Source organism: Bactrocera latifrons, unplaced genomic scaffold (assembly GCF_001853355.1).
Source record: "Bactrocera latifrons isolate USDA-ARS-PBARC rearing strain unplaced genomic scaffold, ASM185335v1 scaffold_121, whole genome shotgun sequence".
Classification (NCBI taxonomy): Eukaryota; Metazoa; Arthropoda; class Insecta; order Diptera; family Tephritidae; genus Bactrocera; species Bactrocera latifrons.
This window is the reverse complement of record NW_017534642.1, coordinates 679609-699021: the sequence shown is the minus strand read 5'-3', so window position 1 is coordinate 699021 and position 19413 is coordinate 679609. Positions and strand designations below refer to the sequence as shown.

Genomic DNA, 19413 nt, shown 5'->3' with positions numbered 1-19413 from the left:
TTTTTTTAAACTTTTTCTTTAATTTTTTCAATGCATATATTTACATATGTATGACTCCATCCCCCTCCGTACATATGTATACCATTTTTATTATTTGAATTTTTAAATAGAACTTTCGGTTTGAAAGAAGTGGGAACAGTTTGAAAAACATTTTTACTATATATTTCCAGTATATATTTAACTGAGAAGGTATTTTACAGAATAAGCAATGTTAAAAATATTCCATATAACTAATGATAAGCGCTCAATTGCCTATCTTTTCAGATTGCTCAACTCTCCAATGGCGGCCACTTGGGCGACAATTCTGCGATGGAGACATCATAAAGCATGTTCTGGTACTCTTCGAGCAAAACTGCGAAAATATTACAACAAAAGTGTAGATTTAAAAAAAAAAAAACAAATAAATGTTTCCCAACACTTACAATTAGGATTGCGCGCCCACTCCGCATGCAGCTTCTCGCGCGTATTTATTTGCTTGTTGTTGAGCGCGCGTTTGAAACGCACCACGCTCTCATTTAGATTCGACCAACTCTTCACCAGCGAGGGCGGCGTGGCCTTCAGCTTCGCTTTATAGGCGGCCAAAGCGGGACAAACCTGCCCGTCCAGCAGAAAAACGCCAAAATAACTGCAAAAATACAAATAAGAAATGAAAAGAGTAAGCACATTGAGAAATTACATGCGCACCTGTATGCCTTCTCGCCCGCCGGCATCTCCACTTCGATAAGCGGCAGCTCCCAACCCGCCTTCCCGAATGTGGCGTCCACGAAGCAATACACCTTACCATCCGTCTCTTTGTAACGCGGCATTGGCTCCTCCTTGATGTCGCGTATATTGCAGAGTAATGGCGCGTAGAGCAGCAGCCATTCCGGCTCGATGGCGGTGATGCCGCGCATATACATTTTTGTGCCGTCACCATGCTGCGTCTCATACGCCTCCTGGTAGACCACCCATTCGGGCAGCTTTGTGCGCAGCACCGACGAAGAGTGCATGAAAACCGGTTCCACCATATCCGCGCAATTGTACGCGAATTTGAGACGACGCTTCTCCTCTTTATCGCTCACGTCGGTTAGTGGCACTTTGCGCGCCACACGATCAGCCATGCCGGCCAGTAGAATTTGTCGTAGAAAGCGCGCTTGCCCGTCAGTAGGTGGCGCCATGGACGGATCAACACACAAGTCGACGCCGGTCACATTTAAATTTATTTCGTTTGTAAGTTGCACGCGCAGTTTGCGTACCTCTGTCAACGCTTTCAGTCGTAGCCCATTCTCGGTACAGAACTGCGTTAATTTGCCTTGTGAACCTGCGTACTCTGCCGCGCCCACAGCGCGCAACAGCACCATTGGATCGCCCAGCAACTGATAATTGCCCGTGGCAGCCCAACTGATACGCTTCTTCTGCCACTTATTGCGCGCAAATGTGTTGCCGTCGTCTCCATCTTCCGCATGTTCACTTACGCCCACCTCCATCAACAGCTCTTGGACCGATAGTGCTGCCACCAAGCAGACAGTGTATGGCAGCAGTTGTTGCTGATGCGAAAGCGCCAACATCTTGCCGAAGCGCGGCGCTACAGGGAAACGTGAAATGACTTGACCAAGTTTGGTGACAGCCGGTGGCAGTTCCTTTCCATCTTTAAGCGGTGCCATGCGTTCCAGCGCGCCAAGCACAACCAAGCGTTGCTCGGCCGCCTCCAGCTGCACTGTATCCGGTGGTGAGGGGAAGGGGAAATTCACTACACGATCGATGCCCATGCAACGCATCTGCAACATGAGGTCGTCCACCGGCCGCTTTTGAATATCTGGCTGGCTGAAGTCCATAAAGTCGTGGTTGTAAACCGCGCTCGAATACAGCCGATAGCAGTGGCCAGCGCTTACACGACCAGCGCGACCAGCACGCTGATCCGCTGAGGCTTTAGAAGTGAACGTGACGACGAAGGCACTGACGCCCGTGATTTTATCGTAAAGCCGAGTCTTTTGACGCCCGCTATCCACGACATACTTAATATTCGGTATTGTTAGTGACGTTTCAGCCACATTTGTGCTAACTATACAAAGGCGACAGCCCTCTGGTGGCGGTTGGAAAATACGATTTTGTTTCTCAGGCGAGAGCAGCGAGTAGAGCGGCAGTACCCATAGCGGTTGTTTGGTAACTGCTATATGCGCATCGCTATTTCCATCGCCATCCGCATCGTCCTCATTGTCCGTGTTGTCCGAACCAATTTCGGCTTCGGATTCGCTATTTTGAGCTTCGTGTAAATCGGCTTCTGTGTCATCGCCGGGCAGTTTGTAGTCGTCAAGGTTTATCTTCGGCAATGCTATTTGTGCCATAAACTTCTTTTTCGACTTCTTCACGCTGCTTATGGCGCGTTTCATATCGAATTCAATGTCAGAATCGTCATCGTCGCGCGCACCAAGCAACTCAGTGCTGTCTTCAACAGCTTCGTGCAACTTTTCAGCTTCTTTTTTGGAGTAACCGGAGTAATCTGCACTATTCTCTGTTTTATCGTCGTCTTTGTCGGCCGCTTTTTTCAAGCGTTCACAATTTTTTCCATCCTTTTCCGCACCTTTCTTTCTATCATCCTTTTTGATATATGAAAAAGTGCGTCGCAGTTTGCGCACTAGCGTGTTCACCTCCTGCTGACCCGTTAGAAACACCAAAATGCCACCATCTGGCAGTTGAGAATGTATCTTTGCTGTCTTTTTGAAAGCTTCCTGCAGATAATCTGTGGGCGTGCGTCGTTGAAAATGCACTGTGACAGGAAACTGACGCGCCTCCACCTTCAGCACCGGAGGCGGATATTTAAAAAGCTTCGGATTGCCTATGAAGTCGTCCACACGCAACGTGGCGGACATGATGATCAATTTTAGGGGATCGCCGCGTTTCTGCCGTAGCGGTACAATGCGGGACAGCAGTCCCACTAATATATCGGTGTAGGCACTGCGCTCATGCGCCTCATCCAATATGATGACCGAATAGCGGCGCAACAGAAAGTCACTTTCGACCTCCTTCAGCAGCACACCGTCCGTCATGAACTTAATGCGTGTCTGTGGCGTAACGTTTCCCTCGAAACGTATCAGATAGGACACCTCCTGTTCGTTGAGATTCATTTCACGCGCCACTCGTTTGGACATGGCTATGGCGGCCACGCGACGCGGTTCAGTAATACCAATAATTTTGTTGTTCTGCGCATAGCCGGCCTCGTAAAGAAATTGTGGTATTTGCGTAGTTTTACCAGAACCAGTTTCACCAGCCACTATTATGATTTGATTCTCGTTAATCGTTTCCATTATTTCTTGTTCTTCACCTAGAATGGGGAGTTTAAGGCGCGCTGCCTGCACATCCGCATCACGATGTACGGGCACGTAGACTGTGGTACGTATTGGTACCTCAGGTTTTTTAGGTTTTGCTGCATTATTGGCTTTAGCACTCTCCTTATCTGTCGTTTTTGTGCATGTAGAGGGCTTGTCCTCTGACTCATCAGTTTTTATTTGACTATCCTCAACTTTTTCTTTAATAATTTCTTTATTTGCTATCTCTGCCATTTCATTATCACTCTCAATTTCACTATCGCTGTCACTCTCACTGTCCTCATCCTCTTCAAGACTGACCACATTAGGGTCACGTCTTTTTGCTGCTAGCGCCTCCTCATCCTCTATTAGGAGTTTGCGTTTCGCTGCGCCTTTGATTGCACTTATTTTTCCACCTGCTTTGCTGCTACTTTGCTCCGTTTGACGCTGCTGTTTCTTTGCCAGCACTTCTTCAAGCGTCTGTAACTTTTTTACGCCCACCGTCTGCACTTGACTGATGGATGTATACTGCTTCAGCTCTTGCTCAGGCACTTGCACGCTAGCTAACGCTTGTAGCAGTTCGGCGCGCTGTTAAAAAAAATGCAACTGAAATGTTTATAGCTCAAAGTGAGTTTAAGGAATACTTACGCCTTCCTTCTTCTTCTTTTTGTCCACAATTTGTTGCAAGTGTTTGCGTTGTTTCTTCGTGAGAATTTTTACATGTTGCTGCTTATCTAATTGCACTTTGGTTGCACGCTTTTGTGAGGGCAGAGCCAAAGCATTGGCGTCATCATAGCCAGCGCCCGCTTCTATAGCACTTTCAGCCCATTCAATTTTGATCTGCGTAATAGGAAGTGTAAAAAACATTGTATTTCATAAGCACAAAGCTTTGCCAGCACTTACATCCTTCACTGCCGAGTTGTCCACCAGGGTTTTGGGATTCTGACGCGCCTTGGCGTTAAATACTTTTTTACCCATTTTCACTATGTTTTTATTAAATATTCAAACAAAATAGCTTTACAAAATTCGTATTTAATTATTCCGAAAGTCTACATGCGGCCAGCTGATGCACGTGGTGACACCCGTTTCTCGGATTTTGACATAGCAATGGCAGCGCATAACAAAAGTGATGATAAAGAAGCACACAAAGAAGCAAAACAAAAAATAGAAGAAGGTTTAAAATAAAATATGTGTAAAAACATTCGCAAAACGTTAAAAAATGTAAGCAGAGAGTAATTTTTGTGCTCTTTAGGGCTAATGCTCTCACACAGGGCGACTCAGCTTACGGCATTATTGCGTTTGTTTATTATTTCAATCTTAAACAAGTTTTGAAAGTACTATGTTTTTGTGTGTTTGCTTACTACAAAAGCTATTTTTTTTTTATTTGCAAGTTATTAAAGTTATATAAAATAGTTTAAATAAGTTTTTTGCACACACACCCGTGCTGACTTGGGAACCTTGTGTTATCTTCATTGGATTGCTTACTGGCCTAACCTTCATTTCCTTCCGTTTGCAATTCGCAGCCGTTTGACAGTTTAACATTTTGACTTGAAGTTTCGCGAATTTAACCGCTTTTTTAGTGCGTGCGTGAGAATATTAGAATTAAACGTTTTTATGCTAATTAATATACACGAAATCTATAAAATCAAGTCTTGTATATAAATATGTATATATTGAGGTGTTTCTGTAGTGTTATTTACTTATCAATTCTTTCTTATTGGAATCGGCAGGATAAGAGGCACACGGTAATAGTTTTGCGGCGCCCATTATATCTCCTTCGTTCGTATCGCAGCCATTTGACAGTTTGACATTTTGACTTGAAGCTTCGCGAATTTAACCGCTTTTTTAGTGCGTGCGTGAGAATATTAGAATTAAAAGTTTTTATGTTAATTAATATTCACGAAATTTATAAAATCAATTGTTGCGCGCGTATATGTGTATATTGAAATGTGTGTGTAGTGTTATTTACTTGTCAAGTGTTTCTAATTGGAATCGGCACGATAGGAGACACACGGAGCTAGTTTTGCGGCGTCGTTCACATATTGGACCATCATATCATCTTCAAAGAGTGTACGTGTTATCCAGGGTAAGTCTGTTAACGTTTATTTATTTAAACAAATTATTTACTAAGCCTTAAATATACATATTCTTCTGGGCTAATGCCATAACCTTGAATTTTGTCCCTCTACTATCTGGGTATAAAGGAGTTTGTACAACGTTTTCTAGTTACGCATACGTGCTTACATAAATGCAAAGAACGGTGGAACCTCTACAGAAAAGCGTAGAAGAGCCAGTTCTCGTTAAATTTTCAAGTTGAACAAATTTGAAAGCTCGACATTTCATTACCTTAATTTTTTAATCCCGGACGCGGTTTGTTAGTCGATTCGACTAACAGTCATCGTGATTTGCAAACGGCAGCAAATTAAACAATGCCCGTCCAGGGTTAACTTCCGAACCCAGTTTGTGTGTGAATTGTAGAGATTGAAAAAAACTTTAAGTTCATAAATAGAATTTTGTATACATTTTTATTATTCGATTTCTTAAAAAATTACCAAATGTATGTATGATAAATTTAACAAAAAGTGGATTTGAATATAGTGATACTCCGATAAGATATAATCTAAAAAATAAGTTCATAAAAAAGCTAAAAAATCAAATTACACAGCTAATTAATAGACTATTTGTATGAACCGAAGCCGCTTGGCTGAAAGCGATCACCATCGTAGCTGGTTTGGAAATCAGAGTAGGCGTCACGGAACTTATATCCACCCTTAGCAGGACTAGCACGACTGAAGCCGAAAGAGGAACTACCAAATCCCGAGCCAGCGTTAAAGGAACCAAAATTATATGGATAAGAGGGAATTGCATCATAGTAAGATGGTGAGGCAAAAGGTGGCGAGGGCGCTGACCCAGCGTTGGGGCGACGTCCAAAGGAAGGCAGACGCGGTGATAGAACTTCGGGCGGTGGTCCAACATCATCATCATTTTCAGGAATTTCATTTTCGTTTCCTACATCGCCATTCGTCACGTCAGCGCCCTCCGGTGCTGCATTACTATTATCGTCTGCTTCTTCTGGTGGAATATCTGCTTCGGGTGCGGCTTCCGGCGGTCCGTCTACATCATCAGCGCTTTCATTGGATGAGGTATCTGCAAAGTGAGCTTGTGAAGCCAATCTTATGACATTTAATTAGAAGTTGGCGTATTTTACCATCTGGTTGCGCATACTGATACAATAGTCGATCGCGTTGTGGTTGTGGAGGTGCACGAGATCTAGTTGGAGGCGGTGGTGGTGGTGGTGGTGGGGCTGATGCTGCTGATGGTCGACGCCTAATTTGTGACATTGGTGGTGGAGCCGGTTGGGTTGGCGCTGGCGATGGTGGTGGAGCTGCAGGGCGTTGACGATTGCGTGCGGCTTTACGTGGCGGTGATGGCTGGGATGGTGGTGATGGCGGTGCCGGTGGCGGTGGCGATGGTGGTGGCGCGGACTGTGCAGTAGACGCATCATCATAATCGTAGTCCACAGGACCAAAGCGTGTGTTACCGCGTAACAAAGAGCCGTCGTACCCAGAAGGATAAAAATAGTCATAGTCATAGCTATATGACGGTCTATTATAACCAGGCGGTGGACGTGGAAACGGTTTCGGGCGTGGGCGCGGACGTCTTGACGGAGGCGGTGGTGGTGTTGTCTCAGGTGCCTCAGTGGTCGTGGTGCTAGTAGTAGTTGTTGGTGGTGGGCGCGTCGTTGGGTTAAATAAATCTGAGGAGCTGGCAAATAAAGCAAACTTGTTAAAGAACGGGTTGAATGGCGGCGGTGGCGGAGGCGGAGGCGGAGCAGGTGTAGTTGGCGGACGCGTTGTTCTCGGTCGCCGCGTTGTTGGTGGCGGCGGTGGTGGTAATCTAGATGCGGCAAGTGTGCGCGTCACATTCGCCTTCAAATCGCTGGCAGTGGCGCTATTTAACAGCAAATTTCGCAGCAGCCAGCCCACATCCAAGCTGCGCCGACTACGATCCTGCAAGTCGAGCTTTGTATTTGAAGCTTCACTTAACTCTAATGCATCGCAGCCAACGAACAACAGCGCGAACCCAAAAAGGATTTGTACGACGCGCATTGTGTACCGAAAAATCGCTTAAAGCGAAGTGTTAACTCAATATAAAAGCGGCGCCGACTAACGATGCGTGTTTGCAGTCCGTTTCATACAATATTTGTACTGGTTTAATGCCACGCGCGCACACTTTAACTTTAACAGCGTTTCGATGGAGCTTACGACCGTCTGTTGCGGCTTGCAACAAAGAACTGTGCGCTTAGCTTGCGGAGATTTTCAGCTAAAGGTTCGCGTGCAGCAGCTTTGTTGCAAACGCTCTGGCGTGCGGCAACTAGTAAAACGAGTTAACAGCGCAATCCGTTATTATATCATACGGACGAATGGCAGCTGAAAAGCTTAGGCCAACACAGACGCCAGGTCGTGGAAAACGCTGCTGCCGCTGACATAGAAGCGACGCAAGCGAGCAATATTATTTGCATTTTCCTGTTGTGCTTTTTCTAACCAGCGATTTGCTGCGACGGAACATTGATTTTATAAATATTATGTGCAAAACAGTGGTGTTGTGTGTAATTACTTTATTGTTGGTGTAAAGTTAACATTTCAATACTTATTAATAAATTATTGCTGTCAGGCGTGAGGTAGTCCTGAAAAAAATTAACATCAGAGTGCCTGAAAAGTTAAAATATTTCATTTATTTCTTCAACAACGTAAATTTCTGTTTCCTGTCTTTTTTGTTCTGAACTTTCTCATGATTGAAAACGTATTGCTATTTTAGTTATATAGTTGAAGCCAACGTTGAAATCGTGTAAATCATGAGGAAATCAACACAGCTCGGCTTAGCTTGTATAAAGTATTTATTGAATACGGAACTCAATTTTTCTATTAAACTTGAATCTCAAAAATTTACTTCTACCATTTCTTCACATCTCAAAAAAATCACCTTCAATGCTGCCACCTCAGAAGGCCTACTTATAAGAGAGAAACTTCCCTCGCTATGTTACCAAAACTCTCTTCCCTCTGACAATACTCTCTCTCTTCTTTGTATTATATCAAAATTGGTAGTTGTAAGACTCACGCCAACTAGACTAGAGCAAATTAGTCCCGAATCACACTGAGCTTCAATGTACTCATATTCGACAGCGCTAAATTTCTAGCGAGACCAGACTAGCTAAGCTCTGTGGTTTAAAATTACCAAAAATTATTATAATATTTTCATAAAAAGTTGTTATTATGCATTTTCTTATACTAGTCCAGTCATTTAAGCTTAAATTAGATAAGAATCTCGGAATTCGAGATAGCCAGCTGTAAGTCTGTAAATATTGTATACACTAAAAGTTGTCTCAAAAGGTTGTAGGGTGTATCTACCATATGTAGGTTTCGAGACAACTTGTCAATATACAATATTTACAGACTTACAGCTGGGTATCGCGAATTCCGAGGTGAACTTACTATAATGACTGGACTATACTCTCAACTCACTTTATCCGCTTTGCTATATTCTCTCCCGACGCGTCTTAGAGTTCAAAGTTATGCATTCGTCAGCTGTTTCACATGCCATATTGGCAGCGCTGACAGGCATAAATCAGCAAAGTTCGTTAGGAACGCTTATTGAATTGCAAATGAAAGCAAAAACTGTTATGAAAGCAACGAAAATGAAGTCATGCAACAGTTTGTGGCACAAAAAAAAACGCAGAATATTTTTAAAATGAACCAATTTGCTCTACTTCAAAGTGGCCGGACAGCATTTGGAGCTGTAAGAGATCCGACGAACTACATACGAAATCGCAGTCGCAAACATGGCTTAATTACTAATACATATGCGCACACATACACATAAGCAGGCAGGTGTGTGTACTGGCGTGTACCTAAGTCTAGGATTATCTGTAGCACCGCGCGCTTTTTTAATTCTAACAACTTGCTGGATCAGCCCACTACCGACCGCGCGTCTACCAGCTCGACACATGTCCTTGAGCGCCAGCAGTCGGCGCTGCAGCGCGCGGCAATGTAGAAGCCGTTGCTTGTTTTCATTTTAATTCACTTTCAAATTTAGCATAAAATACTGGTTTGTTGTGTATTAAATTGCTAAGCGCATGGGACAATTGTCAGGCCTGCTGTTATTTGGATTATTGAAATGTCTGTGCGGGTTTTGGCAAAAGTTGTGCTTTAGAAGCATAACGTGCGGCGAACCGTCGAAGGCCAGCACGAACTATGAGTTTGACCCTAATGCGCTTCGTTGCGGTAACAGTACACTACGAGCCAGTTACCGAATGCGAAAGCTAAAGCGACCTTAAATTAAAACTAATCAGCCATACTTTCAAAACATTCTTTTCAAAGCGTAAATCAAAACATTCGGTTGCGTTTAAAATGATTTTCAATCCATTTTAAGGTTATTTGCATAAATTTATCGACAAACGTAATGATTAGTAGGCGAAACCCCTGAATGAGTATATGGCAAGCTGTGATTTGCTTGTTTGTGAACAACAGAAGCTGAAAGTCAGTTTCCGTTTTCCACGTAAATAGGATTGAATAGCGATTTAATTTCCTATAATGTTCAAAAAGACCTGAGAACTCCACTTCAGGATGTATTAGACATTTTGCCAGTTTTGCCGTTCCCACGACCGTCGGGTCTAATTAGCCGGAAGGAGCCCGGATTTTAATGCTTCCAAGAGCTGTCAACTCGACACAATTCTTCGAAATTACTTTTGGATTTTTTTTCTGCCGCTACAACAACAACAAAACAATCTTCTTTGCAGAAGGAATCCTAGAAAGCAAGAATAATCTGCAAAGGCATAGAGTAGAACGCAAGTGATCTTCCAAATCACCTAACGGATGCAAGCAGTCGTAGGATTTTTACTGGACACTTACCTATAGGCATTCATGCGGCAAGGCTTAAAATCTTGCCGTTCGCTTGTTGTCAAAGTTTTATGTGGAAAGGTGAGGTAGAAACATTTTTTTTCCTTCACTGTCTAGCCTTTGCAAGACTGATGCTGAAACACCTCGGAAATCTTACTGTGATCTACCAGAAGATTAGCCGTCTAAACAAATTTGTCATCAGATCAAAGCGCTTTCTGGTCTGTAACGGTCTTATGATTCAGTAGTTTGGACCGTGGTTCTAAGCTGACCAAATGAATATTCCCTTAGGGTCGCCCACCTACAATAACCTATCCTAAGGATATACTGAAGAAGAAATACGAGTCTCAAAGGGATCCCTCCCCTCCTTCTATACCTTGAGAACAAGTATTTGGATCTTATATACTAAATATTAATCTCTATCTTGCTCCAATACATAACCAATGCGAGCTTATGTCCAACTGGCAGTTCCAGAAAATAGGTTTGCATACAGCAGAGCCCGTTGCGCTAAGTACCACAATAAGCGCACAACTGGCAAACTTTTGCAGAAATAAGCTATGAGTCTTTCCACAATCATAAATGTGCGAAGTAATCGATAATTACATGCTGCCACTCACAAACCATTCGGTAATGCATAAAATGTAATGTACTACAATTTAAAACAACAAAAGCAACAATAGCGTCGCAGTCTAAGTGATCCAGTTAGTTATCTGTCTTCGAGCCACCAAAATGATTCGGCGCAGCCTAAAGACCTCCAGCCAACTGAAATAGCGCCGCTTGGATCCGCCTCCTTTGCTCTGCGCGTCAACAGACCAGTTTCGAGTTTTATTGCCCGGTCGTAAGGTTTATCATAAAGCAACAACAAAGTACTTAAGGCAGTTAAGCTATTAGACAAGTCTTCTATAGAAGCAATGAGCGAAAATTTCAGCGATTTGTTAATTATACAAAACTTTGCTCCAAATTCGCCACAGACGCCATAGAAGTCATGCAGAAAAACGGCGTTTCGCACAGTAAATTCATTCATAAGGCTTACAAAATATAAAAATTTTACTTTTTTATTAAATTTTCCTTTTAAAGATATTATAACATTAAAATTTAAACAATTTATAAAGTAATCTGTATGGTACAAAATTATGTATGTATGTCACTGTGTATATACTGCTTTCGGTCAGTAAACAGGCAATTTCACAAATACTTAAAGCGCTAGCTCCGGTCCTTACAAGAACTTGTGCTGAAGAAATTCGTAGGCATACTCAAAGACTAGCAACATAATGGCACCGCCCGGGCCCAGACGCATCACTTTCGGCACGAGTCCCTTGTAGAGTGCGCGGAAGCCCTCCTCGCGGTACACAATGCCAATGGAGCGGAAAGTGCCCTTATATTTGACCACACCCGCTTGTGGTTGTGGGCCCTGTATGCGTGATTTCGCCACATCGAATGGTATGTTGATGAAGCAGGCCAACGTGCCGGATGTAAAACCGATCAATACCTTGCGTATGAACTCCTGTGTGTTGTCCTCAAAGGCAGGCACGTAGTTCTTGACACTGTGATAGAAGCCAAAGTAGACCATGTTGAAGGTACCATTGCGTCCCATCGTCGCAGTGACACCTTTGTTGAGACCACGGAAACCCAGTCCGTCGGTCTTTACTATGCGTTTCGCCACCGACCAGGTACTCTCGGCCTCCTTCATTTTCGAGCGGTCCGCCTGCTGCGCCACTTTGACCACCTCGAAAGGATTGACAGCGATGGCTTCAATGAGACCGGCGGTCAGGCCAGCCAGCGAGAATGTCTGTTAGGTGGCAAATCGTTCGTTGTGAAATTAATGAAATTATTAAACAAAAATTGAAAAAAGTTTTCATAAGTTGACACTTACCAGTGGTGTAGGTGCTGGTGCTCCAAAAAGGAATAGCGGTTTAGTTTGTTCGAAACAGACAAATTTAATGGCACGCTTGGGCGTTTCCGCTATCACAGGTGGGAGGATACCCTTCCAGAAGGAGAACAAACCTTCTTGGCGATACATTTTAGCGAAGCAATCGAAAACGCCATTGTAGTGGCTCTGTGAAAATATGGAAAAAAGCTTAGCAATCTTCAAGTGTCTATAGATTTTCTTAGTTGGTAACAGTAACCGTTATTGGAACGTGGTCAAAGGGGTACATTATCCTATTCTTAATTGGCGTAGACAGCGCTTACGCGATTATAGCCGAGTTATCCTCACCTGCGTATAAACTAAGTGGCTTTCAGAATTCATATAAATTAGCGGATCTAGAAAAAACTAAATTTCACTATCAGTTTTTCAATCGTTTTTCCAAAAACCTGCTAAACCGCGCTCACCTTAATGCATCTGTACTATGCACATAGCTCTAAAAAAGGAAGGAAAAGGAAACAAAGTATTTAATATGCCTGATTTCGCACCAAGCAGAAGATCGCAGCGGAAATCGAGAGTCATGAGACAAGCCTCTTTCCACTTTGAAATTGTATCGAATCTCATATATAGATCATATATTATATGTATGTAGGTACATTTAGTCTATTTTTTCCGTGTGACGCATTCGAAGCATCATTACTTTCGATTGAAAACTATTTTTGGGCTATTAACAAGAGACTCTCGAAGAGAACGCTCGTTTTTGCACATATAACGCTACTTAATCACGGTATTCCCGTTTCATTTACAAATTGGTTGCTGTTTTCCCTTTACGCCATCTCCATTAGCAAATCAAATGCAAAAAGCAGCCAAACAACAACTATCGTACTGCGAGAGACGTCTAATTACATTTAGTAATGAGCGTGTTGATCTACGCGGCAGCAACAACGCTAATTTAGTCAATATATAGTGCATTGGTGAAGCATATACTAATGTATGTACTTATCGCTGTGACGCAAGAAGCAAATTTAATTATTTAACCCTTCAGTTTTTCGGCCGAAATCGAGCTGCACGCAGATTTCAAGCAATAAATACGAAATATTTCTTTGATCTTATGAGGCTAAAGTCCGATTTTTGTTTAAAAAATTATATTGATTGTCCCTGAAATTTTAATAGACGCTCAAAAAGGTCTACTAATGCATTAGCTCTGAGCTTCTTTCAACTCCTGCAGGAAGCTTAACAGACAAGACAAGAATGGCATACAGACATTTTTGAAATGTGTTTCAATCGATTCGATTTTGCATAGGATTGTGACTGGTGATGACAATTGAATCCCTTATGACAATCCTAAACGCAAAAAAGCATATGTACATATGTGAAAATTGTTCAAACAGCCAAATTAGCGGCAAAGCCGAAAATCGCTGAAGCCAAGGTGTTTGCTTTGTATTTGGTGAAATCAGTTAGGCTCCCGAAACGGTGTGAGACTATGCACGGAACGCTACCACACGACAAGTCATTAACTCGAAGCAAGCGATTGCCAAAAAAATAGCCGAAATTCGTGGCCAGACGAGAGGTTGTTCTTTTCCATCATGACAAAGCTTGGTCTCATGTTGTTAAGCTGTTTAAAAAGTATTTGGAAAACACCGACTGAGTTTTGTGTCACACGCCTTATAGCCCAAACGTTGCCTTTTCTGACTACCATTTGTTTCGGTAGATGCAATTTCGGCCTCACTGGCCTACGGTTCATATGAGAATAGGGTATCAAAAATTAGCTTGATTCGTTATTGGTCACCAAGTCGGGCAATGATTTTGATCGCTTCTGTTGGGCAATATTTGGAATAATACCAACAACATCTATTGACAAAATACAAAAAGACTTTTTCGACTACCCAATATACAGATTATAGGTTTTTTCTATTTACTCGACATGCAATATTTTTATTAAAATATACTTTTTATGACAAATCCAATTTACTTTAGCACACAAAGTGAATTTGAGATAATATTAGCACATTCTATGCTCCTAAAAACAGCACTGATATGGAACCCACTTCGCTCCGCTACCTCTTATCTGCGCATTATTTGTTGTTGTTGTGTACAATTTCGGCTAATTTTTTTTATTTTTCTGTTTTTTTTTTCTCTTTTTAACTCGTGCACACGCCAAATATTAAGCAGTCGGTGCTTGTGTGCACTGGAGGCGCTTGGCGTTGAAAAGGGGTGGGAGCAAGTGCGGGGTAGCAAATTGAAGAAATCTTGTTTAGCAATAAAAAAAGCATTACCAGCCACATATTTTTACGTGTGTGTGCGCATTGTTGTTTGCATTTTGTATATATTTATGTAAGTAGATATTTTTAGAAGTGTTTTAGAGTGTGCGTGTGTGTATTGGCGCACTGACACAGTTGCTCAAGTATGAGACATGCGAAAGCCCATTAAGCTGATAACGCGATAGCTCGCACCTCCGTGCCAACTGTCTATGCGTTTTTTTAGTAAACACTTTTGAGATACATACATATGTACATACATATGGTGATGTATGTATTTCTGTGCGGAATTTGCGCGGCCAGAGTAAAATGAGAATCAAGTAATATTTAATAATATTAACAAAAGACAAAACAATGTGATTAAATAAGTGTGCACGCACATTAGGGTGCACACAACAAGGAGAGAAGAATGCAACGCAGGCCACCAATGAAATTTGTGAAGTTTACGGAGACGATGTCGTTCGTATAGCAAACAATAGTTCGCTTGCTTCCGTTCTGCAAATTTTGATGTAAAAGATGCACCTCGCTCTGGTCGAACTATCGCTCAAAAAGTCAATGAAATTTTGGAACAGATTGACCAGGAACGTCACATAGGCAGCCGTGACATCAATAAGGAACTGAACATTCATCATCAAATGCTTTGGAACCATTTAAAAAAGGCTGGCTACAAAAAGAAGATCGATGTGTGGGTACCACATGAATTGTCTATGAAAAATTTAATGGATCGAATTAACATTTCTTTACTAAAACCATATGAAATCGAACCATTTCTGAAGCGAATGGTAACAGGCGACGAAAAGTGGTGGAAATGCGACAATAATCTGCTAAAACGAGCATGGTCTAAGCGTGGTGAAGCTTAACAAATGGTCGCAAAGCCTTTATTTACGCCTTGACGCCCAAGTTATGCTGATTGTTTGGTAGGATTGAAAAGGAATCATCCACTATGGGCTGCTCAAGCCTGATCGAACGATTGTTTTTGCATTTTACTGGCAAGAACTGATGAGATCGAAGCAAGCAATCGATAAAAACGGCCAGAACTGATCAACAGAAAGGGCTTCGTCTTCCATCAGGACAACGCTAGACCACACACATTTTTTATGACTCGGCAAAAACTGGGAGAGCTTGGCTAGATGGTTTTATTACTTTCCTGTCATCAATTTATGTTTTCGACCAAACCTTAATTTGCTTATCTAAATGCCATTTATTTACCTTGACCTTGAAATGCCCTTTAGTATACATCATGTATACTAAATGCGCTGCAATAAATAGACTAAACTGGCGCACCATCATTTTGGTAAATACCACAGTAAGCGTGAAGTTCAAACATTTAATTTAATGATTAAACTCTGCTTAACAAATATTATTGGCGAATGTGTTTCAAGTTTTCGAAAGGCTAGACGACCAATTTAATAGAAAGTAGCTCTACACAATCGGCTGATGTATTTCTACCTAACTAATATAAGGAAAATTATTTAACGATTAGGCTTATGCGCGCAGTTTATATGAATAAGTCCGGATCAATTTTGATCTTGTCTGTATTTCGGGTATTTTTTATCGAATTGTCATTCTATGTTCAAGCGTTAATTATTACACCAATTCCAACTAAGCTGACGTAGGAGATAGGTTTTCCATTATCGAAATATGGTCTCAACTCACTAGCGTTTTCAGTGAACCTGTCGAAAAGACAACTTTCAGCTGTTGTGCAAAAATTTATTGAAATTTTTACTTCCAAGTTCTTTTTCGAGAAATTCGACTACTTTTATTTAAAACACCTAGAAATATTAAGTTCTCTTCAGACAGTTTTTTATTTTTTCCCTTTACTATACGTTTGAGAACCTGGTTTTCTGTTAAATATACATACTATATGTATCTTAATATTTTATTACCAATAGACTCTTATCTTTTAAAGAACTTAATATTTATGTTATTTATAAATCCCACTTCTGAGATATAAACAACAGAACACGATAAGCTTGAAGTGGTTTTATAAACGCAAACATATGTATGTATGTGTTTACTCGAGCAGTGACAAATCTATGTACCTTTGCTAAGTTTCCTGATACTTTCTCCGAAGAAAATTCTCTCAAATTACCCCAAAAGTGATAGATTTTCTCGCGTTCTTCAATCTTTCGTCGAGCTAGCAGTTTTCAAGGTCTGATAGGCAATATACGCTCTCAATTTTAAGTTGTACATTTCTATACCTCTGCTTTTTGGTATTTTTTTTTTCGTTGGTTTTATGATATATCTCTCTCAAAGAGCAAACCAACGTGATCAGCTGTTTGTTGACAGTTGCAGTGTTGCATTGGTTATGGAAATATACAAAAAGTCACTGATCTAGGCAGGACCTTTTATGTAGACATGTTAGTTAGCTCTTGAAACCGCCTACTCTTCCCTCTCATAGCCTCCACCACTCCTCTGCCCAGTCTTTCTAACCTCTTTGTAAATAGTCTATGCGTCATGGACCAAAAGTAGCGCGTTTTACTTCATTTTTTTTATTTATATTTTTTATTGTATTTACTTTTTTACTTTGCTCATACAACAACAACTGTCACTCTCATTTGACATGCGCTCTTTTGACTTTACTTTTTACTTAAAAAATATTTCAGTTTGTTTTTGTTTTGTGCTTTTGGGGGCTTTTCGCGTCTATTGATGATTGAGGACAATGTCAATGTTGAAATTGTTGGACCGCGAAGCAGGAAGAGAGTGTTAGTTTGCGAGGTGAACTCATGCGATGGGCTGATTTTGAAAGTTTTAACGCGATTTGGGATTAACTTGGAAATATATGTACCTAATTGGGTATTTTGTACTATCTTGCACCACAATATTTTAGTAACCTTTTCTAATCTTAACTGTTTGTTTGCCTTGAGCTTCAAGATTAAATAGTTTAGCTTATCAGACGAATAGAAAATACCAAAACAGCGCTAATTTGTCAATTAGCATAGAAATATCAACACAAACGCACAGACACACACACAAATGCTGCACTATAACACACACACACACACACTCAAGTGCGCGCTTGCAACTTCGCCTTGCAATCAACGCTGGCGCGCTCTCCCAAAAGCGATCCTCAAGCACTCGCTACACACACACATTCACACACACTGCCGCCGCTTTCCACACTCGTGCAGTTCGCGCTGTGCTACCCACCTCTCCCAGCGCTTTCGTCGTCGTCTGCAACTGCATGCGCGTCTTCACCACATCCAGCGGCTGCATAATGCAAACCTCCACAAAACCAGCCGAGCCGCCGGCCATCACCTGCAGCGCCGCGCGTTTCAGCGCGGAAATCTCTTTCGGCGCCTCCGCCTGTTGGTGTTGTTGGCGCGCCACAAGCACGGCGGGCGTCACGCCACTCGCTACTGCCTGCTGCGTGGGTGTTTCGGACATTGTTCTTTGTGCAAAATTCCAAATTTCGTTCTGTTAACGTAGAATTTTGTTTATTTAAAAATCGCCGAAATTTTGGAATTTCCAACTTTTAATTCACGCGTTACGTCTGCTCTGCTTCTGTTAACCGCCTGCGCACTTTGCAGCAATTGCTAAACACTTTTCACTTTTAATCTGTCAATGCAGTGAATCTTCGGCGTACACTTGCGGTCGCGTTGAGCTCGCCCGTCCAACTGCCGGCGGCCTTTGGTTGTTTGGCAGTCCGTGCTGGCGAAGAGAGTGTGTGTGCGCGCGATGAAGCCGAACAAAGCAACATTCGGCGAGCGCGTGCAAAGAAAGCGCACACGGAGAATTCCAATATGCCGCCAGCGCGCTCGCGGAAAATCTTCGCAGATGTTCTAGGTGCGGGCGCGCCAACCGGCCGTGTGCTACGTGTGTGCGTTGAGTCGCGCACTGCCGGCATTATGTGTCAATGCAAATTATGCGAATTTCCTCAGATACTTACGGGAGTGTGTGTGTTTGTTGCGGGTGTGTATAAGTATGTTTTGGAAAAAATGCGGAATTTGCCGCAGCTGCGCTGTTCATTAATATTCCCATAATCGCTCAAACACACTCTCTACTTGCTTTCTAAAGGGTGTCGCAATAGGGATTGATGCCAGTTTTATACAAAGTGCCAAGAAACAATATTCTCAGTTGAAAGTTAATTCAATATCTTTGTAATGGCCCGATCTGCGCCTGCAGGGATCATTTCAATTTGGTTTTCATGCTGGGCCGAATTTTATCTAGTTTTATTTTTGGTTTAGGTCGTTAATACCTCAGCGCCCAGAAACCTAGCTCACTACACTGTCTTTCATCGTGACCTCGCGGATCTACCACGGAGTCCTTATTGATTTTGAGTTGTCCGTGTCGAATTTAAAAGCCAACTTTAGACATGACCCTATGGTGGCTTCTATAAAAAAATGCCCAATTGAAAACCCCTGTATAATAAAATGTTAGCGAGTGTGCTTGGATCCAAAGTACATACAATTATACCTATACCCCTCAAACCTCGCTCAATCGTAAAGATGCTCTCTTAGCTTAAAAAAGCTTAACTCACCCACTAAAGCTCGGCTTGACCTTTGACATTATCGCGAGTTTTAGAAGTCGTCATAGCGTATTTTTTTCTTATGGGTTCCCTCGCATTTGCTGCAAAAGGATTTTAATTACGAAAATCTTTTAGCGGTTTAACGGTGGGTTCTACCAAGACCTTTATTGCTAAGAGAATTCTGAGCGGTTGAGATGAACAAAGTGGGATCGAGGAGGAGGTTACAGGAGGGGATGCCTACCTCGAAAAGAAACCATGAGCAGGGGTGGCACCAACCTAGCGAAATCGTACAGGGAGGAACGTGCCATCTCACGAGTTGATTTGGAGTTGAGTGGAAGCGGGTAGCAAGGGTTCGAAAGTGCCGGTTGGCACCATGTCCTCGACATGTTGATAAGCTAGCTTAGAGGCCAGTAACACTACGCCCTCGAGTTCGTATGTGGGTCCCAGTTGAACCCTCCACTCCTGAGGAAATTGAGATGTTGCAAAACTGCAATGCTTCTCTACTCATTCACGAATCTAGTGGATTAAGGAAACATATCGACCAGTGCTAATTCTCCTAAATAAGGAGTCTCTTAGCTCTTAGCTACCAATACCAAGTGGACCATATGCTATGGCTTCGGAAGGGTAATTCTGCCGATCCACCCAA

General features: G+C 42.2%; 3 protein-coding genes across 3 annotated transcripts; all 3 read right to left on the bottom strand.

Annotated features, from left to right (window-relative positions):
- Positions 1 to 174: 174 nt before the first annotated feature.
- LOC108978405 (probable ATP-dependent RNA helicase kurz) lies at positions 175 to 4371 on the bottom strand. Its single transcript, XM_018948667.1, has 5 exons — positions 4188 to 4371; positions 3933 to 4124; positions 685 to 3872; positions 423 to 625; positions 175 to 352 (listed from the first exon to the last, which is right to left on the bottom strand). The coding sequence occupies exons 1-5, from the start codon at positions 4260 to 4262 to the stop codon at positions 270 to 272; spliced, it is 3741 nt and encodes a 1246-aa protein (XP_018804212.1). The 5' UTR covers positions 4263 to 4371; the 3' UTR covers positions 175 to 269.
- Positions 4372 to 5877: 1506 nt separating this feature from the next.
- On the bottom strand, positions 5878 to 7635 carry LOC108978410 (formin-like protein 5). Its single transcript, XM_018948677.1, has 2 exons — positions 6493 to 7635; positions 5878 to 6431 (listed from the first exon to the last, which is right to left on the bottom strand). The coding sequence occupies exons 1-2, from the start codon at positions 7391 to 7393 to the stop codon at positions 5962 to 5964; spliced, it is 1371 nt and encodes a 456-aa protein (XP_018804222.1). The 5' UTR covers positions 7394 to 7635; the 3' UTR covers positions 5878 to 5961.
- A 3622-nt stretch (positions 7636 to 11257) lies between these two features.
- On the bottom strand, positions 11258 to 17905 carry LOC108978407 (mitochondrial 2-oxodicarboxylate carrier). Its single transcript, XM_018948670.1, has 3 exons — positions 17450 to 17905; positions 12051 to 12233; positions 11258 to 11966 (listed from the first exon to the last, which is right to left on the bottom strand). The coding sequence occupies exons 1-3, from the start codon at positions 17684 to 17686 to the stop codon at positions 11394 to 11396; spliced, it is 993 nt and encodes a 330-aa protein (XP_018804215.1). The 5' UTR covers positions 17687 to 17905; the 3' UTR covers positions 11258 to 11393.
- Between the last annotated feature and the right edge of the window lie 1508 nt (positions 17906 to 19413).

Excerpts from the sequence above, each read along its gene's own strand:
- LOC108978405 (XM_018948667.1), bottom strand. The coding sequence starts at position 4,262 with ATGGGTAAAAAAGTATTTAACGCCAAGGCGCGTCAGAATCCCAAAACC. Across the intron at positions 3,873-3,932 it reads AAAAGAAGAAGAAGGAAGGC|CGCGCCGAACTGCTACAAGC; the intron begins GTAAGTATTCCT and ends TTTTTTTAACAG. Across the intron at positions 353-422 it reads GTGGGCGCGCAATCCTAATT|TTTTGCTCGAAGAGTACCAG; the intron begins GTAAGTGTTGGG and ends ATATTTTCGCAG.
- LOC108978410 (XM_018948677.1), bottom strand. The coding sequence starts at position 7,393 with ATGCGCGTCGTACAAATCCTTTTTGGGTTCGCGCTGTTGTTCGTTGGC. Across the intron at positions 6,432-6,492 it reads TCAGTATGCGCAACCAGATG|ATACCTCATCCAATGAAAGC; the intron begins GTAAAATACGCC and ends CTCACTTTGCAG.
- LOC108978407 (XM_018948670.1), bottom strand. The coding sequence starts at position 17,686 with ATGTCCGAAACACCCACGCAGCAGGCAGTAGCGAGTGGCGTGACGCCC. Across the intron at positions 12,234-17,449 it reads CGACGAAAGCGCTGGGAGAG|AGCCACTACAATGGCGTTTT; the intron begins GTGGGTAGCACA and ends ATATTTTCACAG. Across the intron at positions 11,967-12,050 it reads CACCAGCACCTACACCACTG|ACATTCTCGCTGGCTGGCCT; the intron begins GTAAGTGTCAAC and ends GCCACCTAACAG.